The sequence below is a fragment of the Mesoplodon densirostris genome, chromosome 1 (genome assembly GCF_025265405.1).
Source record: "Mesoplodon densirostris isolate mMesDen1 chromosome 1, mMesDen1 primary haplotype, whole genome shotgun sequence".
NCBI classification, from domain to species: Eukaryota; Metazoa; Chordata; class Mammalia; order Artiodactyla; family Ziphiidae; genus Mesoplodon; species Mesoplodon densirostris.
Window position 1 is genome coordinate 105,175,865 of NC_082661.1, and position 15,184 is coordinate 105,191,048.

Sequence of the window (15,184 nt, forward strand, 5' to 3'; positions counted from 1 at the left end):
GGGCGCTCCGATCAATCTGAGCTGCGGGGTCGAGGCTCCGTCATGAGGCCGCGGCGTGGTTGCCTAAGAAACGCCTCCGTGCCTCCGCAGGGCTCCCCGGGCCTTGTAGTCCGCCGGCCGCCTCTCTTGGACCAGCCACGCGGGGGAGAGACTACAACTCCCAGGAGGCGGTGCGGCGGGTCCTGGGGGCGGGTCATGGTGGGCGGGTCCGGGCTAGGGCCTTTTCCCTCCCGCAGCTCCCAGGGTCTCCGCGTCTGGAGGAGGAAGATGGCGTCTCGGAGGGCTCGAACCTGGCTGCGTGAGCTCCGGCCGCCGCCGCTGCTACTGCTGCTGCTGCTCCTCGGGCCGTGGCCGGCGGCAGGCCACGGCGGCAAGTACTCGCGGGAGAAGAATGAGCCCGAGCCTTCTTCGAAGCGCGAGCCCTGGGGGGAGTTCCGCATGGAGAAGCTGAACCAGCTGTGGGAGAAGGCCCAGCGGGTGAGCGGCGACCGGGTCCCTCTACCTCGGGGGTCCGCGGGGCCGGGGCTTCCTCTACCTCGGGGGTCCGCGGGGCCGGGGCTTCCTCTACCTCGGGGGTCCGCAGGGCCGGGGCTTTCTCTAGTTTCGGGGGTCCGTGGGGCAGGGGCTTCCTTTAATCCTGGGATCGGCGGAGCCCAGGCCGGGGTCTCTTCTAATCCTGGGGTCCCCGGTGCCTGGTTCTCCTCTAACTTTGGGGGTCTACGGGGCCGGGGCCTTCAGCCTTTGACAGCCTCACACCCGCCCGCAGATGTAGGTGTGGGTACCCCTTGCCTTTCGCCTACGGGAAGAGGGACCCTGGCCTGGTGATGACAGGCGAAGACTTGGGAGGCCTTGGTGCCTGGGCAGAAGGGCTGCCCCGCCAGTTTGAACTGGCAGCTTTGCAGCTGAGGCCGAGATCCCTCCCTGTAGGCAGACCCAGGTCTCCTGCCTTGCACGTTTTTGCCTTTTCTCCTACGTTGTATTTCTCTGTATGGAGAAACAAGAAAAACAGGTGATGCTGAGCCTGAAGACAAGCCCAAGGACAGCAGAAGTCCTAGAAGCAAGCCAGTTCTTGTTAAATCGGGTGAGGGGATATGGTGAGGTGAGCGGAGAACACCTGAAACTTAAGACGCTAGTGAACTAAATCTAAATCCTACCGTACTCATTTTAGAGGAGAAAGCAACAAAGCCCAGAGGGCAAAGGGCGCCTCCAAGGCCACTCCGCCTGGGGGTAGAATTGGGACTACAGCTTGCTGCTTGGGGTGTGACCTGGACCAGCGGCCTCCTCATTAACATAACGGCCCCTCCTTTGTTAGGTGGGGTTTGTTTTTAGTGAAATGGGTATTTACGAACTTCCCCCAACCCTCTGGGCCTCAGCGTCTTCATTAGATCCAGTCTTCCAGTTTTAAGCATTCCTGAGTCCTTGAGAAGGAGAGTAAAACAAAGTAAGGACTACGTTTTGGAAGAGAGGAGAAACCGATGGGAAAGAAAGGCGGGGGGAGGGGTAAAGGCTGGGGAAGGGATGTGGCAGGGAGACTGCAGGGCAGGCAGGGGCGGGTGGATGCCCCCAGGCCCAGCACTGTTCCCAGACCAGTGGCCCTGAGGATTCTGCTGGGGGCCCAGCTGTCAGGGCCCAATGTGTGTGCAGCCTGCCCGGGTGAGAGAGAGCACTCTGGGCTGGAGAAGCAGGGGGGCTTCCTGGAGGAAGGGGATCTTGTGTCCAGGAACCTGCCCTGAGCCCTTCTGCTTGCAGGGCTGTCCTGGTCAGCCCCACCTTGTCCGTCCAGATGCCGCTTTGCATCTGCCAGCCTCGGCAGCCTCTTCACACCCCCTGGCCGTCACCTGCCCTCGAGCTGCACCTGCCTGAACCCGGCACCCCCCCATGCTCAGTCCACTGATGACCTGGGCAGCCTCAGGTCACATCTGTCCGAGAGAGTCTGACTTGGTTCTCCAGGAACCCCAACCCTGCCCCAGCCTTGGACGGACGGGCCTTGGACTAGATGACCTTTCCGGGCCCCTTGGCCCTGAATTCTACAATTGCACGTACAAGTCTTTTCTGCTGAACGAAATGTGCAGACCTTCCAGGGTGGGGTCCATGCCTGATGGCATTTTCCGGGTCCCTCCTCACATCTGGACGCCTCGTGCGGGTAGGCAGACCCACGGAATACAAGCTGGCCTGTCCCGGGTCTAGGCTGAGAAGCTTCAAGGGCGGCGGCGGAGCTGGTCCCGGGTGGCGAGCTGTGCAGTCCTCAAGCGGTGCCGGGCCAGGGTGGGCACTGCCGGTGCCCAGGGTGGTGTGGGGTGCCTGGCACACCTGTGCCAGTGTTCTCAGCTTTGGATAATTTGCTCTCTGAAAACATCAAGTGTGTTTCTTTGTTTTCTAAACATGAAACGATCTCATAGCATGTCATGCCTAGCGTGTACCCAGGGTGAGGGAGAGGAGTCTGATGAAGGCACCCACCTCGCCCTCTCTTTCCAGCCCACCTTCTACGGGGGTGGGGGGCAAATCCCGCCTTGGTCCACAGATGCCATGGTAGGGGGCCTCCACACCGTGAGACCAGACCAGGGAACTACTGGTGTTGCTTCATCACAGCCCAGCATCTCCAGTCTTGACTTGCTGTGAAATTGTGCAGTTCCTTTGGATCCAAGCGCTTTAGAAGAGCTGTGGGCCAGACGGCAGGCACAGGGTTACTTCCAGAGCCTCGTGAGTCTTGTGACCTCTCCTGGGGTGTTGCAAGTCTCCTGAGCAAGGGTGGGCCGGAGCTGTCCTTGGAGCTTTGGGGGTGGGTGAAGCCATGGGAAGTCGTCCCGAGGGGTGCCCCTGTGGAGATGTCTGGTTGGCGTCTCCCTCCCGGGGTTGCTGCATGCGTGCGTGCGTGCGTGCGTGTGTGTGTGTATTATGTCTTAACCCCTCTGTCCCTGTGTGCCGCCTTGTTCTCTGCACCCAGGCACCACATCCTCTGCTCCAGGGAGGACTCAGGGAGGGCAGGCCGAGCGACCAGGAGTCACCTGTACACCAGGCACTCCTGTCCCTACAGCAGCTCAGAGGCAGGCAGGGCTGTGTTCTGTCCTCGGGGCTCCTTTGCGGACTTTGGGGACACTGTGAGCAAGAGGGCTCTCAGGTCAGAGTGCAGAGCTGTGGCTGGAGGCTGAGGCTTGCATGGACGCTGGTTCCCAGAGACTTGTTTTGGTTTTTCTGTTTTGGTTTGGTTTGGGTTTTACCGGTTTTTGAGGTGTGGTTGACCTCCAAAAAGCTGTGTGTATTTAATGAGTTTGGAGGTAAGTGTACATCCCTGAAACCATCACCACCATCTGTGCTATAAACACCCATCCCCACCCAGAGTATCCTCCCGCCCTCTAGTTACTGTGTGTGTGTGTGTGTGTGTGTGAATGATAAGGACTTAAGGTAGATCTACCCTCTTAGCGAATTTTTAAAGAATAAGTATGCAGTGTAAATAGTGGAGGCTGTTGGGCTGTGCACTGAGCCTCGGGACTTGCATAACTGACTTTGTGCCCTTTGACCCGCACCTTACATCCCCTCTTGGCTGTTGTGAATAGTGCTGCAGTGAGCATGGGACCACAGATCTTTCTTCAAGGTCCTGATGTCAGTTCCTTCAGATAAATACCCAGAAGTGGGCTTGCTGGATCACAGTGTATTGATAGTTCTCGCCTTCATTTTTGAGGAACCTCCGTACTGTTCTCCACAGTGACTGCACCAATTTGCATTCCTACCAGCAGTGCCTGAGGGTTCCCTTTTCTTATCCTCACCAACAGTTGTTTTCTGTTTGTTTCCCATAGTAACCATCCTAATGGGTGTGAGGCGGTACCTCATTGGGGTTGGATTTGCATTTCCCTGATGATTCGTGATGTGGAGCATCTTTCCATGTACCTGTTGGCCATTTGTATGTTGTGTTTGGAGCAATATTTATTCAAGGTCTTCACCTATTTTTTTAAAAAATCAGGTCATTACTTCTATTCAATGTAGTAGTGGAAGTTCTAGTCAGAACAGCTAGGGAAGAAAAAAGAAGTAAAAGTCATCCAAATCAGAAAGGAAGAGGTAAAAGTATCTGTTTGCAGATGATGTGATCTTATATGCAGAAAACCCTAAAGACTTCACGAAATAACTTAGATCTAGTTAACAAAATCACCGTGGTTACAGGATACGGAATCAACATACAAGCCTCGGTTGCATTTCTGTGCACCAACATCAAACTCTCTGAAAAGGAAATTAACGAAACAATCCCATTTACGGTAGCCGCAGAAAGGATAAAGTACCCAGTGACATTTCACCACGTGTCCTGGGCCAGTTCTTAACCTCCCTGGGCCTCAGTTTACCCGAGCAGCCTGCAGGGTGACTGTGAAAGTTGCAGAGCAGAGGAGAAGGTGCCGGGCTTGTGAGGCCCCTGGCTGAGAGCAGCTCCACGGAGAGCGCTGTGCTCACCCTGAGCCTTGGGCCGAGGGTGTCCAGGATGCAGGCCCAGCGGCGACCACCGCTGATGAGCGGCTTCCTCCTGCCCAGCTGCTTGTCTCATGGTTGTAGGTGATTTACTCTGCTTTAATATTTGACAGAGCCTGCTTTGCATTTGGTGTCTATTAACTGGTTCTTTTCATGTGAGCCATTAACATTTAACTTCAAGTTAAGGAGGTTAGAAGGGTCCGGAGAGTGGCCTTTTTTGCCTGGGCTCCGTGCCTGCCGTTGGGGGCACCACTGTCGCCCAGGGCATCTCCAGCCCTGAGCCCGCGGGCCTCCACGTTTCAAAGGAAGGCTGGCACCAGATCATGACTCACCCTTGTGAGATGCAGAGCCTCGGACGCTGCTGGGCACCAGTCTGCAGCTCAGGACTCCGGCCCGGACATTGGCGCCTGGGGAGGTGGACAGCCAGGAAGGTGTGCAAGGGTCAGGTCCCAGCGCCCCCACCCACTGTCCTGTCATCTGCGGGGAGCACCTGCCTGGGGTGGCACAGCTATCCGGGGAGCCGATGCGCCCAAGGGCTACCTGGGGGGAGCCCCGCACTCGCAGCCTCCCCAGGGCCCCGTCTGGGAAGGTGAGGCGTCATGCAACAGGAGCCCCTGGGCCACCAGCACATGCACACTCAGGCCACTGGTGGCGGGCGGCTCCCTGGGGACCAGGGATCTGACGAGGCTGGAGAGCGGCCTCGGGGTGTAAGGGCTGGTGGTCTTCGCACTGCGGTCAGAGGCCCCTTTGAGGTTCTCGTGCGGGAGCACATGCAGGATTTTGGCCACCTGGGACCCTGGCCCATCTCTGGCGTCTGCTCTCCGAGGTCAGTGTCTCCCGGGCTGTCGCTGGTCATCGTTCAGCTGGGGGTCACGTGTCCTCTTTTCTCCTCCCGCAGCTTGATCTTCCTCCTTTGAAGTTGTCCGAGCTCCATGCTGATCTGAAGATACAAGAACGGGACGAGTTCAAGTGGAAGAAGTTGAAGGCTGAAGGCCTGGTTGAAGACGGAGAGACAGAGGCAAAGCTTGCCCGCAGTCTCAACGGTATGTTTCTTCTCAGTCCAAGGGCAGCGGTCGCCCAGGCTCGGGCCCCAGCTTCTTACTCTGACTTGGTTTGTGGGCAAGACGAGAGCCGGGGCTGTCCTCGTGAGCCTGGCCCTGGCAAGGTGACCCTCAGCTGTGGGCAGGCACAGCTGCCAGACTGGCCTGTGCGGGCCCTTGGCACGTGGGAGGGAGGGCCAGGGCGAGGACGTCTGGCCGCATTAGTGCACAAGCAACCAGGGCTGCTTGGTCCAGGGAGGCGGCTGGGATGGCCAGATGTCCACGGTCACCTGGACGAGGAAGCGGGGATGTTCCCAGGGTCTGGCCGTGTGAAGAGCATGGCCCCCGCTGGTCCGAGCCTTGTGGCCCCTGTGGCCCACCCTGCATCTAGGGCTCCCGGTGCATCCAGGTGGCCCGGGGCTGGGAGATGGAGGAGGGTGGGGGGCAGGGAGAGGTGGCCGGTGGTCAGCCCCCTGCCCATGATACCTGCACCACAGGCTGGACACCAGGAACACACACTCTTCACAGCTCACTCTCAAGGCTTCCAGTGGGCTGAGCTTCAGTGTAGACAGGGAAGTGAAGCCCCAGGAGGCGAGGTCAGGCTGAGCGGGGCGCTCCCTGGGCTGGCTCAGCTGAGGGTGGGCCCCAGGGCCCCTGTGGGGACCACTTGTGCCCAATGCTTGTCAGAGGAGGTGCTGGGGGTCAGGGGTCAGGTGGGCCACTGCTCAGATGAGGACCTCAGGGATGGAGCACAGGGGAAAGGGAAGCCCGGATCCAGAGAGGCCCGGGTGAGGCCTGGAGGGGACAGTGGGGACTGTCTGCAGATGGGAGGAAGGACGCCCAGTCCTTCAGAGCAGGGCGGGTGGGGCAGGCCCACTCCCAACTCAGGAGGTAGGTGTGGGGCGGAGGAGATGCTGTGAGGGGCGTCCTCCAGGGCAGACCTGGCAGACCCAGCAGCCCGGCCCCGCTGAGGAGCGCTGCTTCCGGGTCCACTAGGCACCCCCGGCATCGTGTTGGTGACGATGGTGCTGAGACACAGGCCCCTGTCTGGCACAGAGGCTATGGGCGGTGCTGTGTCCTGGGCGCTACAGACAGACGACACCTGGTCGCTGTCCCACAGTGACCGGCCAGCAGCAGGCTGGAGTCAGTGTCCCCTCCTGGCTACCGCTGTTAACTTTTCACTGGAAGCTGCCGAAGCTGAGGTTTCTCCTTGTAGAAAATCTTTCCTGCAAATAAAAATATGACTTGGCCCGTGGAAGAGCCTCCCCTGGCCACCGCCCCATCCATTCGGTGGACTGTCGTCCTCTCCCGCCCTCGCTGGAGTTCACCCCATGACACAAACGGGCTGCGGGTTTTGGTTTTGCAAACCCTTGAAGCTGGTCCTAAAGGCAGTCCCGGGGATGCTGAGCCCGTCCTGCCGCACCGCGCTCTCCCCTGCGGGTCAGGGGACGGAGGCATCGGCCGGAAGCGCACGGCGGGAGCCCCGAGGCCGCCAGTGTGTGCGGGGGGGCGTTGCTGGAGCGGGATCCCCGGGTTTGTTCACGCTCCTTCCGCTGGGTCCCGAGTGGGCAGGAGAGCTGGGCGGGCGGTGGAGGGGCGGCCCCCAGACCGCGGCCTTGACCCCCTCCTATGCCCTCCTAGTCATCCTGGCCAAGTACGGTCTGGACGGGAGGAAGGACGCCCGGGCAGTGAGCAGCAACTTCATCAGCCACGGCCCTGACGACCACAGCCTGGAGGACCCCCGGCTGGAAAAGCTGTGGCACAAGGTACCCTCGGCGCTGCCGGCCGCCTTGGAGGCGTCGGGCCTTGACTTTTGGTTTCCTGCCCCTGCGTCCCCTAGTGAAGGGGGGTAAAGGCCGAGACCTGAGCCTGAGTACTCCACCCGGGAGCAAGGGTCCTGCCTGACGTGCGGGAGTGATCCACAGGGTCACCCGTGTAACTAACCCCAGGTGGGCATGGCGGGCAGGGTGCACCCCGAGGTGTGGACAGGTGGGCTCAGCCTACAGGGGGACCCCGAGGTGTGGACAGGTGGGCGCGGCCTGTTGGGAGCCCCGAGGTGTGGACAGGTGAGGACAGCCCACGGGGGTGTTCACTGGAGGTGGTTTTCCTTCCAGGCGAAGACCTCTGGGAAGTTCTCCAGTGAAGAACTGGACAAGCTGTGGCGGGAGCTCCAGCATCACAAAGAGAAGGTCCAGGAGTACAACGTCCTGCTGGAGACCCTGAGCAGGACCGAAGGTGCCCCCGCAGGCGGCCCTGGCTCCAGAGCATTCCAGACAGAGCTGCTGGGGGGTTGGGGGCAGTGCCGTGCTGTCAGGCCTCCCTGCTATCTCAGCGTTTAGAGCCCGTCGGGGTGCCCACGCTCGTCTGTGAGCGTGGGTTCAGATGAACCCGTTCTGCGGTGACACGGGCCACCTCTCCTGTCACCGCCGGCGTGACTTCAGGGGGACTTGTGGGGGGCTCGGGACCCACCCTGAGAGGGTCAGCGGGGGTGGGCCTGCGGCTGCGGCGGCTCCACGACATCTAGACGGAGCTCCGCAGGCGGCTCAGGGCCGGGTCCTCACGGCCTCCTGCCTCTGGCTCCCGCAGAAATCCACGAAAACCTCATCAGCCCCGTGGACGTGAGCCGCGTCAAGGAGGACGCGCTACAGGTGGGCCACGCCGAGCTGAAGGACAAGCTGCGGGACATCAGCCAGGGCTTCGACCGCCTGCGGAGAGTCAGCCATCAGGGCTACGGCGACCAGGCCGGTGAGCCCTGCACCCCACTGCCTGGCGGCCCGGGTGACGGCAGCAGAGCCCCTCCAGCCCCTCCGCTCCCAGGGCCACACCTGGGCTGCTTTCTCTCTCCTGGAAGGTGCACGCACCTTTATTTCTAGCCTCACAGCGTCCTTTGACCCTCACGGTGGCCCGCTGCCCCGCGCATTGGGATGGCTGTTCTGCTCCCACGCAGACGGCTCGCTGCTCAGGGGCCGAGGCCGGAGCTCCTCGCTGGGTGCCGCCCCCTGGAGGATGGCCTGGGCCTCTGTGCGCCTCTCCCGCGGGAGTCCACAGCTCAAGCCTGGTGCGGGCTTGCAGGAAGTCGGCCAGGCGCTCTTTGCACCGTCTTCTGTCACCCGTCAGTTCCTTCTCCGGCCTGTTCCCTGAGCACTGGCCACATGGCGGGTGCTGCTGTCGACGCAGGGGTGCAACAGGGACGCGAGGTGGGCTCCCTGCTCCTCCGCATGGCCCGGGTGCCCCAGGGCACGACTCTGCCCTGCTGGGCTCGCCCACCTGCCATGGTGAGGGGACCAGACCACCGTGTGGACCCGCCGTGCTGATCTGCTGAACTGCCATGGAACAGGGACCCCAAGGGCCTGGCCATGCAGAGGAGCAGGGCAACTGGTGCTGTGCCTCGGCCCCTCTCTTCCCAGGGCTGCATCTAGCCGGCCCCCGTTGCTGGCCTGCCGAGTCCTTCCAGCAGCGCCCCAGGGCCCCAGGCAGCAGGGACGGTCCGCCGGTGGGGAGGTGGGACAGCTGGTGAGATGACTGCTGGGCAGGCCACCGTGGCCCCTTGCTCCCACCCGCCTCCAGCCGTGGGAGGGAGGTGGGTGACAAGCCCACACCCTTGGCGCGTGCTCTCGGGAGTGGTGCCTGAAGTCACGGGGTCCCTTCCATTTGGTTTACTTCACTTCAGAGCTACAGGGACAGGCAGCGCCTGAGCCTCGGCCTGGAACTGTGGGTAGGGGGACCCACAGTCTGAACCTCACCCCCTCCCCCGCCCCCTGAGCACTCCTGCTTGCTCGCGCAAGGGCTCCTGCACCCCCGGGCAGCAGCGCTTGACCAGGGGCCGGTGAGGGCATCGCCGAGGCCCCACTCAGCGGGTCCCAGGAACCGCAGACTGAACGAGTGTGGAAGGCGTGCTCGGTCTGCTTCCAGAGGACGGCTGCGCACAGCACCGTGCACTGTGCAGGTGGCCTGTGTGGCCCCGGGCATCCCGGGCTGCCGCCGTGCAGGTCACCGAGCCTGCCTTTGCTCCTTTGCAGGGTTCGAGGAGCCTCGGGTGCTGGACCTGTGGGACATGGCCCAGTCAGCCAACTTCACCGAGAAGGAGCTGGAGGCCTTCCGGGTAGGGACGGCCTCTCAGCCACGGGCTGTGGCGGCATCTCTCCCAGTGAACTTTCTGATGATGTGGGGAAGGTCCTCTTCTTTAGTCCTAGCAGATCAGCGTTTTCACGGGAACATTCTCTCTCCTTGCCCTCTGTGTCCCTCCACTGCCCCGGTTGGCAGGCCGTGTGGGACAAAGCTGGCCTTCAGTGAACAGACAGTGTGGCTTCAGGCCATCTGCTCAGCTTTGGGTGCACTGGGCACGAGCCAGGGCTTGTGGGACGAGCGCATTGACAGGGATTTGGAGGGGGAGCCAGTAGGACCCTACAGGGCCACGGTGCTCGGCCCAGAGGGAGGAAGGGTCTTTGGGTCACCTGGGCATTGCCTCCACGTGGGTTCTGCCGTGGCAAAGCTGTCACAGGGCAGGGGGTCAGGGATCAAGGAAGGGCACAGGCCCGTGGGCGTGAAGCTTCTGTCTCCTTGGACAGGAGTGCAGGGCGAGGGGAACCTGCCTGGGGCCTGGGGACTTAAGATCACCGACACGTTCAGCAGGCATCTTCATGTGGGCCTGGAGGAACCCCTGGGGGGTCTGGGGGAGTCTAGGGGTCGGGCCTGGAGGCCCACCTGCGCTGGGGTTGGGGGAGCCTAGAGGCCTGGGGGATGGAGAGGATGGGGGACAGTGCAGGGCTCAAGCGCCACATGTCAGGCTGGATATGGGGTCAGGGCCAGAGGGGACCAGATGCCTGGCAGGTGCCATTTACCTAGAGGGTGAGGGGTCACTGGGAGTGGGGAGGGAGCGCATAGGGTTGCGACCCTTGTCCCCTGAAGGCCGTCAGGTTCTGGTGGGTCCCTTTAGAGAGGAGGGCTGCTCACCTGATTTCCATGTGTGCTGCTTCATGATCGCACGGCAGCTGGGAGGGCAGAGTCTGCCGTCCTCGGCCCCCGGAGCTGCCCTGGGCGGGCTGCATGGGAATGGGCGCAGGGTGTGCAGCCTTCAGAGCGGGGGAGCCCCGGCCCTGGCCTGCCTCCTTTGTGCCTTTTGCGCAGGGATGTGTTATCTGTTCAAAAATAAACAAAACTTAAGCGTGCAGCCACCTTCCCTGGGTGTTCTCCTGAAGCAGCCGTGAAATTCCTTCAGGAACCCTAGGGTGGTAGTAAGAGCATGTTGGGGTAATTCAGTTGTTTAAACATTATTCTAGGAAGAGCTTAAGCACTTTGAAGCCAAAATTGAAAAGCATAACCACTACCAGAAGCAGCTGGAAATTTCTCATCAAAAACTGAAACATGTGGAAAGCTTTGGGGACCAGGAGCACGTCAGCCGGAACAAGGAACGGTACGCCATGTTGGAGGAGAAGACCAAGGAGCTGGGCTACAAGGTGGGTGTGCGGCTGCCAGCCCGGCCTCCGCGGGAACGGGCACGTGACTGTTCCGTCAGCGCCAGCGTGCCGGCCTCCGGGCCCCCCGGCCTCCCCTCCCTGGGTCTCGGCTTCCCCTCTGCAGAGGGGAGGGGATTGTCTCGCCCTCGCGGAGCTTGGTGGGAGCAGCCATGCAGCTGCTCCTGCTGGGGGGCTGCGTAGCCCTGAAGGGGGTCAGCTGCAGGGGGCGGGGGGACGGGTTGCCCAGGCCTCCCCACCCCCACCTGCCTCTGGGTCTGTTTAGGGCCGGGCTCTGAACCAGGTGAGTAGGGAAGAGGCGCACACGTGCGAGTGGGCAGGCGGGCAGGCAGCCAGGGCTGGAGCTGGGCTCTTCCAGCCTCACCACTGGCATCCTGGCCTCCCAGATATGTGGCCTGTCACTGGTTCTGAAGGTCTTGGGAGCTGCCCATGTGGCTTTGGAGGCTCCTGAGTGGACGCGGGAGCCAGCGGTTTCCCAAGCGTTTGGCCTGGGGTGCGAGGAGACCATACTTGGCTCCAGAGCAGCGGCAGGGGTCCCGTGTGGGGCGCTCCTCACGTGCGGCTCAGTGGGGCTTGCCAATACCCTAAATGGGGGCGCTGGCTCCATTATGGGGTGACGTGTGAACTCCAGACAGTGCTCAGGTGTGCAGGACATCGAGACTGAAGCACCAGCAGGGCTGCTGCCCACCCTCCCCTGGTCATTCATGGTGAACCCACAAATCCAGGCACTTTCCAGGCACTAAGACGTGAGGGCCCGTCTGCAGCAGAGCCTCTGGTCAAGTTAAGTGAGAAAAGGAGGGGCAGGCGGTGTGGACCCTCCATAGAGCCAGCAGCACGAGCATGGTACGTCGCCACAGACGCCCAGGAAATACAAAACAGAGGAGCTGGGCCCTGGAGGGAGCCTCCTTTGTGCCTTTTGCGCAGGGATGTGTTATCTATTCAAAAATAAACGAAACTTAAAAAGTGAAAGAAGACCAAAGTACCGAGAAGGAAGGGAGCGTGTGGATTCTTTCCTGTGTGTGGCAGAGCCGAGCAGGGGGAAGCCAGGCACCCCTCGTGGGGCGTCCACCTGCAGATGACACCGTGACGGACTGCACAGCGGGGATGAAGAGGAAGCCGGTGCTCCTGGCTTCCCCGACCGTGGAGAAGGGACTCTGATGCGCCGTGAGCACCGGAGCTGCCGGAGGAGACCTCCCCAGTTCCCCGCCTGGCCCAGGCTCCTGTGCGGAAGGCCGGCAGCACCAGCCTGTGGGGCTCTGTGTGAACTAGGAACAGAAAGAGCAGAGCCCAGGTCCTCGGGCTGCTGCGGCAGCACCCACCATCGTGTGACAAGGACAAGCTGGCAGGAGCCGTGGACGAGTCAGGGTCTCCATTTGCTGCTTTTGAAATGACGTACCGTAGGCAGCCCGCCACAACACACAGGCCCCCTGCAGCCCATGGGGTCACCCCCCAGATCATGAAGCTCTGGTGACAGGAGGGGACCGTGGTGCTGGGCCCCATAGGACATCTACGTGAGCCCCATACGTGTGCTGCCGGCAGGAGCCTCACCTCAGACCTAGAGGCGTGCAGACTGAAAGTGAGCGGGTGGAAAAAGGTATTCCACACAAATGGAAATCAAAGCCAGGACAGCAGTACTCACACCAGACAAAATAGACTTGAAAACGAAGATTGTAACAGGAGACAAAGGTAGACATTACACAAAGGGATCAATCCAAGAAGACGACGTAACAATTGTTTAAATGTAAATGCACCCAACATAGGAGTAACTAAACACATAAAGCAAATATGAACAGACATAAAGGGAGAAGTTGACAGTAGCAATAATAGTGGGGGACTTTACCACCCCCCCTTACATCAATGGACAGATCATCCAGACAGAAGATCAGGAAGGAAACACAGGCCTTAAGTGACGCATTAGACCAGATGAACGCTATAGATATTTATAGAGCATTCCATCCAAAAGCAGAATGCACATCCTTCTCAAGTGCACACAGAACATTCTCCAGGACAGATCACATGCTGGACCACAGAACAAGCCTCGGTGAATAGAAGAAAATCATATCAAGCATCTTTTCCAACACAAGAGATTGAGACTAGAAATAAACTACAAGAAAAAAAAAAACTCCAAAAAACACAAACACATAGAGGCTAAACAGTACACTACTCAACAATCAGTGAGTCGCTGAAGAAATGAAGAAAGAAATTTAAAAATACCTGAAGGCAAGCAAAAAGACAACTTTCCCAAACCTAGAGGACACAGCAAAAAAAAGAGGGAAGTTTATTGCAATGCAGATCTACCTCAGGAAGTAAGAATCTCGAATAAACAACTTAACCTTACAGTTGAATAAGAAAAAGAACAGACAAAACCCAAAGTTAGTAGAAGGAAAGGAATCAGGAGGATCAGAACAGAAATAAAGACTTAAAAAAAAAAATAGAAAAGATCAATGAAATTAAGAGCTGGTTCTTTGGAAAGACAAACAAAACTGATAAACCTTTATCCAGACTCATCAAGAAGCAAACGAGTGGCTTCCCTGGTGGCTCAGTGGTTGGGAGTCCGCCTGCCTATGCAGGGGACACGGGTTCATGCCCCGGTCCGGGAAGATCCCACATGCCGCGGAGCGGCTGGGCCCATGAGCTATGGCCGCTGAGCCTGCGCGTCCAGAGCCTGTGCTCCGCAACGGGAGAAGCCACAGCAGTGAGAGGCCCATGTACCGCAAAAAACAAACAAACAAAAGAAGCAAATGAAAATGGGCCCAAATCAATGAAAGCAGAAATGAGGATGAGGGGGTGGAGAGCAGAAGCAGCGCTATTCCTCGCTCTTCTGCTTCTAGCTGTTCTTGATGTTCCTTGGGGGCAGTTTGTGGTTAACGGGCTGCCTTTATGATTTACTTATGATCAGCTCTCGATGGGTAGGTACTTGGACAGCAGGATCACCGAGCTGAGAGTTCTCAGCAACAGGCTGCGTGTCTCGGGTCATGAGCAGATCTGCTAACTTGTTCACCGTGCTGTCCCCGCAGGTAAAGAAGCATCTGCAGGACCTGTCCAGCCGCATCTCCAGGGCTCGCCACAACGAGCTCTGAGGCCCCAGAGCCTGGCCGGCGGCACGGAGGAGGCGCCAGCTGCCTGAGGCTCCTGAAGACGGGCCTGGGTGCTCAGGGGTGGCTTGTCACCAGCAGAACCTCAGGGAGGGCGCGAGGGGGACTGGCCACGAGGGGCCTGAGCAGGAAGGATAATGCCGCGGGCCGGGAGGAGGAGCCCCATGATCCCGCCCCGCCCACCCCCTGCTGGCGGCCCCGTGCCCTCGGCACAGCCAGCCGTCACCTCTGTTGAGAATGCAGTTCCCCGCTGCCCGTGGAGTGGTTGTCCCCTATGCTACAAGGTCACAGTTTGCATCAAAATCTTAAAAATCTGCCACTGGAAATGCTATGTACAGAAGTCCTTACAAATACATTGCAGTATTTAATTAAACCTTGAGGTCATTGAGGCGTCACTGGGTCCCATCTCACTGTGTCTGCTGGGCCAGGGGACTTCAGTCTCAGGTGAGGTGAGCGGCTCCAGGCTGCTGTGCCAGCTCCAAGGCCCTTCTTCCACCCCCTACCCCCCACAACCTCTGTGGCGTGAGATGGAGGAGGGGCTGGTGGGCTTGGCTGGGCCCTCTCTGGTGCTGTAGTTACGGGGTAGAGATGGCAGGGCAGAGGGGACGGTGCCCTGGCCTCTGACCTGAGCTCCTGGCCATGCAGGTCAGGGTTGGCAAGAGGCCGACAGCCCACGGGGCTCCATGTCTAGCGAGAGGGACCAGCTCACGGTTGGGTCCACAGCATGCGTGGTTCCAAGAGGATCCACCTGGAGCTGTGTTCCCATCTTGGCAATGTCTGATCTCAGCTTCAGCACTGGGACCTGCCAAGTGCAGATACCCGTTAGCTGTTCTTACAAGAAAAGCCAAGGGTAACATGCCAGGCCTATGGCAGGGCACCATGAACACGAGTGGGGAGGTGGCCCCATGACAGGCAGCTTGGGTGCAGCCTCGTTCCTCTGTGGGTCGCTTGGCCCGGCGCCAGGCCTGTCCAGCACAGGAGGTAACCCTAACCTGGGCCTTCATGTTATGTCTGCTACCAGCCTGACTGGCTGTTGTGTGCCTCACAGCCCTGGCCAGGCTTCAGGCAGGGCTGGGGCAACTGCACTGAGACACCTGTCGGGCCCAAGGGAGGACTCAGTGCC

At 59.9% G+C, this 15,184-nt stretch overlaps 1 protein-coding gene across 1 annotated transcript; it reads left to right on the top strand.

Annotated features, from left to right (window-relative positions):
• The first annotated feature begins 218 nt into the window (after nt 1-218).
• LRPAP1 (LDL receptor related protein associated protein 1) lies at nt 219-14,456 on the top strand. Its single transcript, XM_060106517.1, has 8 exons — nt 219-477; nt 5,351-5,495; nt 7,134-7,258; nt 7,607-7,727; nt 8,079-8,237; nt 9,512-9,594; nt 10,772-10,948; nt 13,984-14,456. Exons 1-8 carry the CDS (start codon nt 268-270, stop codon nt 14,044-14,046), a joined length of 1,083 nt encoding a protein of 360 aa, XP_059962500.1. The 5' UTR covers nt 219-267; the 3' UTR covers nt 14,047-14,456.
• Nucleotides 14,457-15,184: the final 728 nt, after the last annotated feature.

Excerpts from the sequence above, each read along its gene's own strand:
- LRPAP1 (XM_060106517.1), top strand. The coding sequence starts at position 268 with ATGGCGTCTCGGAGGGCTCGAACCTGGCTGCGTGAGCTCCGGCCGCCG. Across the intron at positions 7,259-7,606 it reads TGGAAAAGCTGTGGCACAAG|GCGAAGACCTCTGGGAAGTT; the intron begins GTACCCTCGGCG and ends TTTTCCTTCCAG. Across the intron at positions 9,595-10,771 it reads AGGAGCTGGAGGCCTTCCGG|GAAGAGCTTAAGCACTTTGA; the intron begins GTAGGGACGGCC and ends ACATTATTCTAG.